The 15,000-nt window shown below is 46.7% G+C and overlaps 1 protein-coding gene across 1 annotated transcript in view; it reads left to right on the top strand.

The window, feature by feature from the left end:
* LOC116371379 (dynein heavy chain 6, axonemal-like) overlaps positions 1-13,288 on the top strand; it is a gene marked incomplete at its 5' end in the record, with an annotated part of 15,511 nt that extends 2,223 nt beyond the window's left edge. The window contains 6 exons of the mRNA XM_031820244.1: positions 1,223-1,354; positions 3,910-4,081; positions 6,634-6,780; positions 10,837-10,910; positions 11,069-11,223; positions 13,213-13,288. Coding sequence (XP_031676104.1) covers positions 1,223-1,354; positions 3,910-4,081; positions 6,634-6,780; positions 10,837-10,910; positions 11,069-11,223; positions 13,213-13,288 — 756 coding nt within the window. The remainder of the gene's footprint in view (positions 1-1,222; positions 1,355-3,909; positions 4,082-6,633; positions 6,781-10,836; positions 10,911-11,068; positions 11,224-13,212) is intronic.
* Positions 13,289-15,000: the final 1,712 nt, after the last annotated feature.

Genomic DNA, 15,000 nt, shown 5'->3' with positions numbered 1-15,000 from the left:
CACACCACACACACACACACACACACACACACACACACAACACACCACACACACACACACACACACACACACACACACACACACACAACACACCAACACCACACACACACCACACACACCACACACACACACACCACACCACAACACACACACACACACACCACCATCCACACAGTCTTGTTCAGTATGTAGACAGAGTCTCATGTTGTCTGGGCTAGAGAGGATATGAGGTGAAACATGAGTCTATTCTGCCTCCAGTCGTTATTTTGAAGTCTGAGAAAATGAAGTGGCTTTATGTTTGTGGTCAGTGAAAACTTTGACTTTAGTATTCAGACAGAGGGATGGTCTGAGGTCCATAGTAGATTGGAGGCCCAGGTCCAGGAGCTGATAGGGTCCGTTTTTCTGCCACAGTACAATGTGTTTGTTTTAGTCTTTTGTTACTGTTGTGAATGGTCAGCACACAGTAATTAGTTTCCAATAGCACAATCATTCACAGAATCAGTTATTCTGTTTGTTGAGATCTGAACGTGTACTGGGTGTAAATGTGTTTCCACCACATGCAGACAGACGACAGACAACCATGTCAAGACAGCACCCAGAGTAGTCACACAAGGTCATATGCAGACACACAACACACACACGCATGTGCACGCAAACACACACACACACACACACACACACACACACACACACACACACACACACACACACACACACACACACACACACACACACACACACACACACACACACGGGCACACACACACACACAGGGAATACAGAACCAAGAGCATGTCAATATTTTCTAATCCAAACAGGGTTTCACTCTGAAGTTTAAAAATTCTGACCCGGGTGGATGTTCTTCAAACTGAAAGTCAAATGTAATATTGATAGAAGATGAAATCGATGAAAAATACGAGGTTTCAAATATGAGGGTTTAAATATATATGAAAATATGAGGGTTTAAATATATATGAAATATGAGGGTTTAAATATATATGAAAATATGAGGGTTTAAATATATATGAAATATGAGGGTTTAAATATATATGAAAATATGAGGGTTTAAATATATATGAAAATATGAGGGTTAAATATATATGAAAATATGAGGGTCAAATACATATGAAAATGTGTTGGTAGGAAATCTTTTTTCTGTGCCAAATCTTCCTTTCGAACCCCTCTCCTCCGTTCTTCTCTCTCATTCTCTTTCTCTCTGCAGGACATGACGATCGCGGCGGCCTGCGCTCCGCCTGGAGGGGGCCGTAACCCGGTGACCCCTCGTTTCATCCGCCACTTCAGCATGCTGTGTCTGCCCACTCCCTCCGAACACAGCCTCAAACAGATCTTCAATGTGGGTAACCCCTGACCTCTGACATCTAAACCCTGCCCTAAGAACACAGCCTCAAACAGATCTTCAATGTGGGTAACCCCTGACCTCTGACATCTAAACCCTGCCCTAAGAACACAGCCTCAAACAGATCTTCAATGTGGGTAACCCCTGACCTCTGACATCTAAACCCTGCCTCTAAGAGCACAGCCTCAAACAGATCTTCAAGGTCAAGACTTAACCTCCAACCTCGGTTCCTAACCCTAATATGAACTTTTAACCCCCTGTCTCCAAACCCTCTTGTCTCTTTTCTCCTCATGTTCTCTCCCTCACAGCCCCTTAAACAAGCTGTGGTAGTTTAATTACAGATCAACTATCCCTCATGTCCTCTCCCTCACAGCCCCTTAACAAGCTGTGGTAGTTTAATTACAGATCAACTATCCTCATGTCCTCTTCCCTCACAGCCCCTTAACAAGCTGTGGTAGTTTAATTACAGATCAACTATCCTCATGTCCTCTCCCTCACAGCCCCTTAACAAGCTGTGGTAGTTTAATTACAGATCAACTATCCTCTTGTCCTCTCCCTCACAGCCCCTTAACAAGCTGTGGTAGTTTAATTACAGATCAACCATCCTCTTGTCCTCTCCCTCACAGCCCCTTAACAAGCTGTGGTAGTTTAATTACAGATCAACCATCCTCATGTCCTCTCCCTCACAGCCACTTAACAAGCTGTGGTAGTTTAATTACAGATCAACCATCCTCATGTCCTCTCCCTCACAGCCCCTTAACAAGCTGTGGTAGTTTAATTACAGATCAACCATCCTCTTGTCCTCTCCCTCACAGCCCCTTAACAAGCTGTGGTAGTTTAATTACAGATCAACCATCCTCATGTCCTCTCCCTCACAGCCACTTAACAAGCTGTGGTAGTTTAATTACAGATCAACCATCCTCATGTCCTCTCCCTCACAGCCCCTTAACAAGCTGTGGTAGTTTAATTACAGATCAACCATCCTCATGTCCTCTCCCTCACAGCCACTTAACAAGCTGTGGTAGTTTAATTACAGATCAACCATCCTCATGTCCTCTCCCTCACAGCCCCTTAACAAGCTGTGGTAGTTTAATTACAGATCAACCATCCTCATGTCCTCTCCCTCACAGCCACTTAACAAGCTGTGGTAGTTTAATTACAGATCAACCATCCTCATGTCCTCTCCTCCACAGCCCCTTAACAAGCTGTGGTAGTTTAATTACAGATCAACCATCCTCTTGTCCTCTCCCTCACAGCCCCTTAACAAGCTGTGGTCGTTTAATTACAGATCAACCATCGTCATGTCCTCCCCTCACAGCCCCTTAACAAGCTGTGGTAGTTTAATTACAGATCAACCATCGTCATGTCCTCTCCCTCACAGCCCCTTAACAAGCTGTGGTAGTTTAATTACAGATCAACTATCCTCACACATGTTTTTCTATCCTCGTTAGGACCTATAATGGATTTACATTCAAAATCCTGTTTTCCTTAACCCCCCTAACCTTAACCCAAACCCTACACTTATCTCCTAAACCTTACCCCTAACCTTAACCCAAACCCAAACCCTACACCTCTCACTCAAACCTTACCCCCTAACCTAACCCAAACCCAAACCCATACACCTATCTCCTAAACCTAAACCCTAACCTTAACCCAAACCCAAACCCAAACCCTACACCTATCTCCTAACCTTACCCCCTAACCTTAACCCAAACCCAAACCCTACACCTATCTCCTAAACCTACCCCTAACCTTAACCCAACCCAAACCCTACACCTATCTCCTAAACCTTACCCCTAACCTTAACCCAAACCCAACCTACACCTATCTCCTAAACCTTACCCCTAACCTTAACCCAAACCCAACACCCTACACCTATCTCTTTAAACCTTACCCCTACCTTAACCCAAACCCAAACCCTACACCTATCTCCTAAACCTAACCCCTAACCTTAACCCAAACCCAAACCCTACACCTATCTCCTAAACCTTACCCCTAACCTTAACCCAAACCCAAACCCTACACCTATCTCCTAAACCTTACCCCTAACCTTAACCCAAACCCTACACCTATCTCCTCAACCTAACCCCTAACCTTAACCCAAACCCAAACCCTACACCTAACTCCTAAACCTAACCACTAATGTCTTTCCCTAACCCTAATGCTAACCCTAAACCTAACCCCTAACCTTAACCCAAACCCGACACCTATCTCCTAAACCTACCCACTAACGCTCTACCCCTAACCCTAATTCTAACTCTATTTCTAACCCTAATTCTAACCCTAATTCTAAACCTAAACTTAACCCCTAATCTTAAATAGTCTTTGTCCTCATGGGGATGTGGGAAATGTCCCCACGAGGGAGAATTTGCCTTGTTTTACTATCCTTGTGGGGACTTTTGGGGGGATTCAGAAGAACAAGACTACACACACACACAATCACGTGTGTGTCTGGAGTCTGCCCTCTCTCCTCAAGGGCATATTCAAGCACACACACCCTCAAGCCCACGTACGCTTAACTCTCTCTGTTGAAACGGTCTCTCCCCCTCCAGGCCATCCTCAGTGGTTTCCTCAGTGAGTTCCCCCAGGCGGTGAGGTCTTCAGCAGGCAGCATCGTAGACGCAGCAGTAGAGATCTACCACCGCATGTCTGTGGACCTCCTGCCTACACCAGCCAAGTCCCACTACGTCTTCAACCTCAGGGACCTCTCCAAGTGTGTCCAGGGTGAGACACACACACACACACACTACGTCTTCAACCTCAGGGACCTCTCCAAGTGTGTCCAGGGTGAGACACACACACACACTACGTCTTCAACCTCAGGGACCTCTCCAAGTGTGTCCAGGGTGAGACACACACACACACACACTACGTCATCAACCTCAGGGACCTCTCCAAGTGTGTCCAGGGTGAGACACACACACACTACGTCATCAACCTCAGGGACCTCTCCAAGTGTGTCCAGGGTGAGACACATACACACACTACGTCTTCAACCTCAGGGACCTCTCCAAGTGTGTCCAGGGTGAGACACACACACACACTACGTCTTCAACCTCAGGGACCTCTCCAAGTGTGTCCAGGGTGAGACACACACACACACACACACACTACGTCATCAACCTCAGGGACCTCTCCAAGTGTGTCCAGGGTGAGACACACACACACACACACTACGTCATCAACCTCAGGGACCTCTCCAAGTGTGTCCAGGGTGAGACACACACACACACACACTATGTCATCAACCTCAGGGACCTCTCCAAGTGTGTCCAGGGTGAGACACACACACACTACGTCTTCAACCTCAGGGACCTCTCCAAGTGTGTCCAGGGTGAGACACACACACACACTACGTCTTCAACCTCAGGGACCTCTCCAAGTGTGTCCAGGGTGAGACACACACACACACTACATCTTCACCTCAGGGAACTCTCCAAGTGTGTCCAGGGTGAGACACACACACACACACACTACGTCATCAACCTCAGGGACCTCTCCAAGTGTGTCCAGGGTGAGACACACACACACACACACTACGTCATCAACCTCAGGGACCTCTCCAAGTGTGTCCAGGGTGAGACACACACACACACTACGTCTTCAACCTCAGGGACCTCTCCAAGTGTGTCCAGGGTGAGACACACACACACACTACGTCTTCAACCTCAGGGACCTCTCCAAGTGTGTCCAGGGTGAGACACACACACACACTACGTCTTCAACCTCAGGGACCTCTCCAAGTGTGTCCAGGTGTGAGACACACACACACACTACATCTTCACCCTCAGGGACCTCTCCAAGTGTGTCCAGGGTGAGACACACACACACACACACACTACGTCATCAACCTCAGGGACCTCTCCAAGTGTGTCCAGGGTGAGACACACACACACACTACGTCTTCAACCTCAGGGACCTCTCCAAGTGTGTCCAGGGTGAGACACACACACACACTACGTCTTCAACCTCAGGGACCTCTCCAAGTGTGTCCAGGGTGAGACACACACACACACTACATCTTCACCCTCAGGGACCTCTCCAAGTGTGTCCAGGGTGTGAGACACACACACACACTACGTCTTCAACCTCAGGGACCTCTCCAAGTGTGTCCAGGGTGAGACACACACACACACACACGCACTACGTCTTCACCCTCAGGGACCTCTCCAAGTGTGTTCAGGGTGAGAAAGTTTGTCTTGGCTTTTTCATTTGTAAGTTATTAAAGTAGCTGATGGACTGAGATGCTCTTGGTTGTAGCCTGAAGTCCAGACAGAGACAGTACCAGTCCTCTACCCAGCAGCCTCACAACCATCATCTGAGCAGAGAGGCCTTGAGTTGAAGTGACTACTGCTCCCTGACCCCCGCTAGGGAGTCACCATGCAGAACACACACACACATACCACCACACACACCAGCGAGCGTAAACACACACACTAACACACACACATACACACACCAGCATTCATACTTACCCAAGGCGAATAAGGCCAACCCAGCCCCCATTCTGCTGAGGCGAGCGTGGTCACTTATTATGCCCTCAACTTTCTACAAGAGTTGAACATGGATCCTCTGGTGTGTCCGACCCATCATATCTCCTAAAGCATCCCTAGTGTTGCATAACATTGATAACAACAGGGATGTGTCAACAGCCGATATTATGTTGTCAACAGCAGATATTAGCTTTCTTTACTTCTTCATGTGTGTAAGGTTGCAGGGTGAGAACCACCAAGTTGAATCATGTTTTATTATTCTCTGGTCGTAAATAAATCATGTTAAATCCATCTAACCCTCCCTGCCTTTTTAACCTCCCTCTTCCCTCCCCCCTTCACCTTCCTCCCTCCCCCGCTACCCTCTCCCTCCTGCCTCCCACTCTCTCTCATCTCTCCTCCCTCCACTTCTCTCCCTCCCTTCCCCCCCCTCTCTTCCCTCCCTTCACCTCCCTCCTCCCCTCCATACCTCTCTCCCTCCACCTCCCTCTCTCATTCTCTCTCTCCCCTCCTTCACCTCCCTCCTCATCTCTCTCTCTCTCCCTCCCTGCCTCTTTACCTCTCTCTTCCTTCACCTCCCCCCTCCCCCACCTCCCTCTCCCCCCTCCCTCCATCTCTCTCTCCCTCCACCTCCTCTCTCATTCTCTCTCTCCCTCCCTGCCTCTTTACTTTCCTCCTCCCCCCCACCTCCCTCTCTTCCCCCTCCTCCCTCCCTCCTCTCACTCTCTCTCTCTCTCATTCTCTCTCTCTCTCCTCTCCCCCCTCCTCTGTCTGTCTGTCCTCCAGGTATGTTGCAGTGTGAGCCAGGCACGGTGAGGGATCAGACTGGGATATTCCGTCTGTTCTGTCACGAGTGTCAGAGAGTGTTCCACGACCGCCTCATCAACAACGAAGACAAAACCTACTTCAACACCATCGTCTCTGAGATGGCCAGTAAGAACAGAACCCAGTTTAATAAAACCTAGAGCTAGACGGTCAGTAAGAACATAACACAGAGTTTAATAGAACCTAGACGGTCAGTAAGAACATAACACAGAGTTTAATAGAACCTAGACGCGTCAGTAAGACATAACACAGGTTTAATAGAACCTAGACGGCCAGTAAGAACATAACCCAGAGTTTAATAGAACCTAGAGGGCCAGTAAGAACATAACACAGAGTTTAATAGAACCTAGAGGCCAGTAAGAACATAACACAGAGTTTAATAGAACCTAGACGTCAGTAAGAACATAACCCAGAGTTTAATAGAACCTAGACGGTCAGTAAGAACATAACCCAGAGTTTAATAGAACCTAGACGGCCAGTAAGAACATAACCCAGAGTTTAATAGAACCTAGACGGTCAGTAAGAACATAACCCAGAGTTTAATAGAACCTAGAGGCCAGTAAGAACATAACCCAGAGTTTAATAGAACCTAGAGGGCCAGTAAGAACATAACACAGAGTAATAAAACCTAGAGCTAGACGGTCAGTAAGAACATAACACAGAGTTTAATAGAACCTAGACGGTCAGTAACAAACACAGAGTTTAATAGAACCTAGACGGTCAGTAAGAACATAACACAGGGTTTAATAGAACCTAGACGGCCAGTAAGAACATAACCCAGAGTTTAATAGAACCTAGAGGGCCAGTAAGAACATAACACAGAGTTTAATAGAACCTAGAGGGCCAGTAAGAACATAACACAGAGTTTAATAGAACCTAGACGGTCAGTAAGAACATAACCCAGAGTTTAATAGAACCTAGACGGTCAGTAAGAACATAACCCAGAGTTAATAGAACCTAGACGGCCAGTAAGAACATAACCCAGAGTTTAATAGAACCTAGACGGTCAGTAAGAACATAACCAGAGTTTAATAGAACCTAGAGGGCCAGTAAGAACATAACCAGAGTTTATAGAACCTAGAGGGCCAGTAAGAACATAACACAGAGTTTAATAAACCTAGAGCTAGACGGTCAGTAAGAACATTTATTTTATTTTATTTATTTCACCTTTATTTAACCAGGTAGGCTAGTTGAGAACACCTTTATTTAACCAGGTAGGCTAGTTGAGAACACCTTTATTTAACCAGGTAGGCTAGTTGAGAACACCTTTATTTAACCAGGTAGGCTAGTTGAGAACACCTTTATTTAACCAGGTAGGCTAGTTGAGAACACCTTTATTTAACCAGGTAGGCTAGTTGAGAACACCTCTATTTAACCAGGTAGGCTAGTTGAGAACACCTTTATTTAACCAGGTAGGCTAGTTGAGAACACCTCTATTTAACCAGGTAGGCTAGTTGAGAACACCTTTATTTAACCAGGTAGGCTAGTTGAGAACACCTTTATTTAACCAGGTAGGCTAGTTGAGAACACCTTTATTTAACCAGGTAGGCTAGTTGAGAACACCTTTATTTAACCAGGTAGGCTAGTTGAGAACACCTTTATTTAACCAGGTAGGCTAGTTGAGAACAAGTTCTCATTTGCAACTGCGACCTGGCCAAGATAAAGCATAGCAGTGTGAGCAGACAACAAAGAGTTACACATGGAGTAAACAATTAACAAGTCAATAACACAGTAGAAACCAAAGGGGGGAGTCTATATACAATGTGTGCAAAAGGCATGAGGAGGTAGGCAAATAATTACAATTTTGCAGATTAACACTGGAGTGATGAATGATCAGATGTCATGTACAGGTAGAGATATTGGTGTGCAAAAGAGCAGAAAGTAAATAAATAAAACAGTATGGGGATGAGGTAGGTGAAAAAGGGTGGGCTATTTACCAATAGACTGTACAGCTGCAGCGATCGGTTAGCTGCTCAGATAGCTGATGTTTGAAGTTGGTGAGGGGAGATAAAAGTCTCCAACTTCAGCGATTTTTGCAATTCGTTCCAGTCACAGGCAGCAGAGTATTGGAACGAAGGGCGGCCAATGAGGTGTTGGCTTTAGGGATGATCAGTGAGATACACCTGCTGGAGCGCGTGCTACGGATGGTGTTGCCATCATGACCAGTGAGCTGAGATAAGGCGGAGCTTTACCTAGCATGGACTTGTAGATGACCTGGATCCAGTTGGTCTGGCGACGAATATGTAGCGAGGGCCAGCCGACTAGAGCATACAGGTCGCAGTGGTGGGTGGTATAAGGTGCTTAGTGACGAAACGGATGGCACTGTGATAGACTGCATCCAGTTTGCTGAGTAGAGTGTTGGAAGCCATTTTGTAGATGACATCGCCGAAGTCGAGGATCGGTAGGATAGTCAGTTTTACTAGGGTAAGCTTGGCGGCGTGAGTGAAGGAGGCTTTGTTGCGGAATAGAAAGCCGACTCTTGATTTGATTTTCGATTGGAGATGTTTGATATGAGTCTGGAAGGAGAGTTTGCAGTCTAGCCAGACACCTAGGTACTTATAGACGTCCACATATTCTAGGTCGGAACCATCCAGGGTGGTGATGCTAGTCGGGCATGCGGGTGCAGGCAGCGACCGGTTGAAAAGCATGCATTTGGTTTTACTAGCGTTTAAGAGCAGTTGGAGGCCACGGAAGGAGTGTTGTATGGCATTGAAGCTTGTTTGGAGGTTAGATAGCACAGTGTCCAAAGACGGGCCGAAGGTATATAGAATGGTGTCGTCTGCGTAGAGGTGGATCAGGGAATCGCCCGCAGCAAGAGCAACATCATTGATATACACAGAGAAAAGAGTCGCCTGAGAATTGAACCCTGTGGCACCCCCATAGAGACTGCCAGAGGACCAGACAGCATGCCCTCACGATTTTGATGCACTGAACTCTGTCTGCAAAGTAATTGGTGAAACCAGGCAAGGCAGTCATCCGAAAACCGAGGCTCCTGAGTCTGCCGATAAGAATATGGTGATTGACAGAGTCGAAAGCCTTGGCAAGGTCGATGAAGACGGCTGCACAGTACTGTCTTTTATCGATGGCGGTTATGATATCGTTGAGTACCTTGAGTGTGGCTGAGGTGCACCCATGACCAGGCTCGGAAACCAGATTGCACAGCGGAGAAGGTGCGGTGGGATTCGAGATGGTCAGTGACCCTGTTTGTTGACTTGGCTTTCGAAGACCTTAGATAGGCAGGGCAGGATGGATATAGGTCTGTAACAGTTTGGTTCCAGGGTGTCTCCCCTTTTGAAGAGGGGGGATGACTGCGGCAGCTTTCCAATCCTTGGGGATCTCAGACGATATGAAAGAGAGGTTGAACAGGCTGGTAATAGGGGTTGCGACAATGGTGGCAGATAGTTTCAGAAATAGAGGGTCCAGATTGTCAAGCCAGCTGATTTGTACGGGTCCAGGTTTTGCAGCTCTTTCAGAACATCTGCTATCTGGATTTGGTTAAAGGAGAACCTGGAGAGGCTTGGGCGAGGAGCTGCGGGGAGTTTAATAGAACCTAGAGCTAGACGGTCAGTAAGAACATAACCCAGAGTTTAATAGAACCTAGACGGCCAGTAAGAACATAACCCAGAGTTTAATAGAACCTAGACGGTCAGTAAGAACATAACCCAGAGTTTAATAGAACCTAGACGGTCAGTAAGAACATAACACAGAGTTTAATAGAACCTAGACGGCCAGTAAGAACATAACACAGAGTTTAATAGAACCTAGACGGTCAGTAAGAACATAACACAGAGTTTAATAGAACCTAGACGGCCAGTAAGAACATAACACAGAGTTTATAGAACCTAGACGGTCAGTAAGAACATAACACAGAGTTTAATAGAACCTAGACGGCCAGTAAGAACATAACACAGAGTTAATAGAACCTAGAGGGCCAGTAAGAACATAACACAGAGTTTAATAGAACCTAGACGGTCAGTAAGAACATAACACAGTGTAATAGAACCTAGACGGCTAGTTTGAACTTTCAGAGTTTTGCCTCTCACTAAGCAGTGTTTTGACATATTAAGTTTGAAAGCCATTTCAATGTCCTTTTCTGAAACGTCCCACAATTGTTGAGCTATGAATAGCAACTCTTTAAATATATTTCCGTTCTTCTTCTTTCAGGCAAATATTTTGGCTTCAATTTAGAACCCAATTACTTTGTGACCAAACCCATCATATTTGGAGATTTCATCAAGGTAAAATGCGCTATAAGCCTATAAATCCAATCAATTTCCCAGGTGCTCAAAGCGCTTAACATTTACGGCATCCATCTATCTATCTCGCAATCCTTCCTGTCCCCCGCCCTCCTCCATCTCTCCTCCTCCTTTCCCTCCCTCCCTCTCCTCTCCTCTAGGTGGGTGCAGAGAAGGCAGATCGTCTGTATGAGGACCTAACAGAGCCAGATAAGATCAGGGCTGTGCTCCAGGACTACCTGGATGACTACAATATGACCTTCTCCAAGGAGACCAAGCTGGTGTTCTTCCAGGACGCTGTAGAACACGTCTCCAGGTCATGTTACGCTCGGAAACGGAGCCCTATTCCCTAATTAGTGCAGTGAATGCATTCGAAATTGTACCCCTTTCCCTATATAGTGTAGAGACGTTTTGGCCTAAATCGCACCCTATTCCCTATTTAGTGGACTGGTTAGCATCTTTAATGACACCCTATTCCCTATTTAGTGGACTGATTATCATCTTTAATGACACCCTATTCCCTATTTAGTGGACTGATTAGCATACTTAACGACACTCTATTCCCTATTTAGTGGACTGATTAGCATACTTAACGACACTCTATTCCCTATTTAGTGGACTGATTAGCATCCTTAATGACACCCTATTCCCTATTTAGTGAACTGATTAGCATCCTTAATGACAACCTATTCCCTATTTAGTGAACTGATTAGCATCCTTAATGACACCCTATTCCCTATTTAGTGGACTGATTAGCATCCTTAATGACAACCTATTCCCTATTTAGTGAACTGATTAGCATCCTTAATGACACCTATTCCCTATTTAGTGAACTGATTAGCATCCTTAATGACACCCTATTCCCTATTTAGTGAACTGATTAGCATCCTTAATGACACCCTATTCCCTATTTAGTGAACTGATTAGCATCCTTAATGACACCCTATTCCCTATTTAGTGAACTGATTAGCATCCTTAATGACACCCTATTCCCTATTTAGTGAACTGATTAGCATCCTTAATGACCCCTATTCCCTATTTAGTGAACTGATTAGCATCCTTAATGACACCCTATTCCCTATTTAGTGAACTGATTAGCATCCTTAATGACACCCTATTCCCTATTTAGTGAACTGATTAGCATCCTTAATGACACCCTATTCCCTATTTAGTGAACTGATTAGCATCCTTAATGACACCCTATTCCCTATTAGTGAACTGATTAGCATCCTTAATGACACCCTATTCCCTATTTAGTGAACTGATTAGCATCCTTAATGACACCCTATTCCCTATTTAGTGAACTGATTAGCATCCTTAATGACACCCTATTCCCTATTTAGTGAACTGATTAGCATCCTTAATGACACCCTATTCCCTATTTAGTGAACTGATTAGCATCCTTAATGACACCCTATTCCCTATTTAGTGAACTGATTAGCATCCTTAATGACACCCTATTCCCTATTTAGTGAACTGATTAGCATCCTTAATGACACCCTATTCCCTATTTAGTGAACTGATTAGCATCCTTAATGACACCCTATTCCCTATTTAGTGAACTGATTAGCATCCTTAATGACACCCTATTCCCTATTTAGTGAACTGATTAGCATCCTTAATGACACCCTATTCCCTATTTAGTGAACTGATTAGCATCCTTAATGACACCCTATTCCCTATTTAGTGAACTGATTAGCATCCTTAATGACACCCTATTCCCTATTTAGTGAACTGATTAGCATCCTTAATGACACCCTATTCCTATTTAGTGAACTGATTAGCATCCTTAATGACACCCTATTCCCTATTTAGTGAACTGATTAGCATCCTTAATGACACCCTATTCCCTATTTAGTGAACTGATTAGCATCCTTAATGACACCCTATTCCCTATTTAGTGAACTGATTAGCATCCTTAATGACACCCTATTCCCTATTTAGTGAACTGATTAGCATCCTTAATGACACCCTATTCCCTATTTAGTGAACTGATTAGCATCCTTAATGACACCCTATTCCCTATTTAGTGAACTGATTAGCATCCTTAATGACACCCTATTCCCTATTTAGTGAACTGATTAGCATCCTTAATGACACCCTATTCCCTATTTAGTGAACTGATTAGCATCCTTAATGACACCCTATTCCCTATTTAGTGAACTGATTAGCATCCTTAATGACACCCTATTCCCTATTTAGTGGACTTATTTTGTCCAGAACCCCATAAAGAGTTCGTTTTTGTTTTTGTGCTTCAATTTGTTAAATTTACTTACTTCCTGACCCAGTCCTTCTGTTCCTATAGGATAGCGCGTATGATCCGCCAGGAGCGCGGTAACGCCCTATTGGTGGGCGTGGGGGGCACGGGGAACAGTCACTGACGCGGCTGGCGGCCCACATGTGCGGCATGCGCTGCTTCCAGATAGAACTGAGCCGAGGATACAACTACGACAGCTTCCATGAAGACCTGAGACGACTGTTCAAGATGGCTGGGGTGGAGGGCAAGGACATGGTGTTCCTCTTCACTGACACACAGGTAGGGGAGGGGGAGAGGACATGGTGTTCCTCTTCACTGACACACAGGTAGGGGAGGGGGGAGAGGACATGGTGTTCCTCTTCGCTGACACACAGGTAGGGGAGGGGCGAGGAGGGAGAGGACATGGTGTTCCTCTTCACTGACACACAGGTAGGGCAGGGGGGCGAGGAGGGAGAGGTAATGGTGTTCCTCTTCACTGACACACAGGTAGGGGAGGGGGAGAGGACATGGTGTTCCTCTTCACTGACACACAGGTAGGGGAGGGGGGCGAGGAGGGAGAGGTCATGGTGTTCCTCTTCACTGACACACAGGTAGTGGAGGGGGAGAGGACATGGTGTTCCTCTTCACTGACACACAGGTAGGGGAGGGGGAGAGGACATGGTGTTCCTCTCTTCACTGACACACAGGTAGGGGAGGGGGCGAGGAGGGAGAGGACATGGTGTTCCTCTTCACTGACACACAGGTAGGGGAGGGGGAGAGGACATGGTGTTCCTCTTCACTGACACACAGGTAGGGGAGGGGGGAGAGGAGGGGAAGGACATGGTGTTCCTCTTCACTGCACACAGTGTAGGGGAGGGGGGAGAGGACATGGTGTTCCTCTTCACTGACACACTAGGGTAGGGAGAGGGGGGAGAGGACATGGTGTTCCTCTTCACTGACACACAGGTAGGGGAGGGGGGAGAGGACATGGTGTTCCTCTTCACTGACACACAGTTGGGGAAAGGGGGGAGGAGGAAAGGACATGGTGTTTCCTTCACTGACACACAGGTAGGGGAGGGGAGAGGAGGGAGAGGACATGGTGTTCCCTCTTCACTGACACACAGGTAGGGGAGGGGGGAGAGGACATGGTGTTCCTCTTCACTGACACACAGGTAGGGGGGAGGGGGGAGAGGAGGGAGAGGACATGGTGTTCCTCTTCACTGACACACAGGTAGGGGAGGGGGGAGGACATGGTGTTCCTCTTCACTGACACACAGGTAGGGGAGGGGAGAGGACATGGTGTTCCTCTTCACTGACACACAGGTAGGGGAGGGGGGAGAGGACATGGTGTTCCTCTTCACTGACACACAGGTAGGGGAGGGGGAGAGGAGGGAGAGGACATGGTGTTCCTCTTCACTGACACACAGGTAGGGAGGGGGAGAGGACATGGTGTTCCTCTTCACTGACACACAGGTAGGGGAGGGGGGAGAGGACATGGTGTTCCTCTTCACTGACACACAGGTAGGGGAGGGGGGAGAGGAGGGAGAGGACATGGTGTTCCTCTTCACTGACACACAGGTAGGGGAGGGGGGAGAGGAGGGAGAGGACATGGTGTTCCTCTTCACTGACACACAGGTAGGGGAGGGGGGAGAGGACATGGTGTTCCTCTTCACTGACACACAGGTAGGGGAGGGGGAGAGGGGGGAGAGGACATGGTGTTTCCTCTTCACTGACACACAGGTAGGGGAGGGGGGAGAGGAGGGAGAGGACATGGTGTTTCCTCTTCACTGACACACAGGTAGGGGAGGGGAGAGGACATGGTGTTTCCTCTTCACTGACACACAGGTAGGGAGGGGA

Source organism: Oncorhynchus kisutch, unplaced genomic scaffold (assembly GCF_002021735.2).
Source record: "Oncorhynchus kisutch isolate 150728-3 unplaced genomic scaffold, Okis_V2 scaffold3148, whole genome shotgun sequence".
Lineage (NCBI taxonomy): Eukaryota > Metazoa > Chordata > Actinopteri > Salmoniformes > Salmonidae > Oncorhynchus > Oncorhynchus kisutch.
Note: the sequence above shows the minus strand (reverse complement) of the source record. Positions and strands in the feature narration are given on the sequence as shown.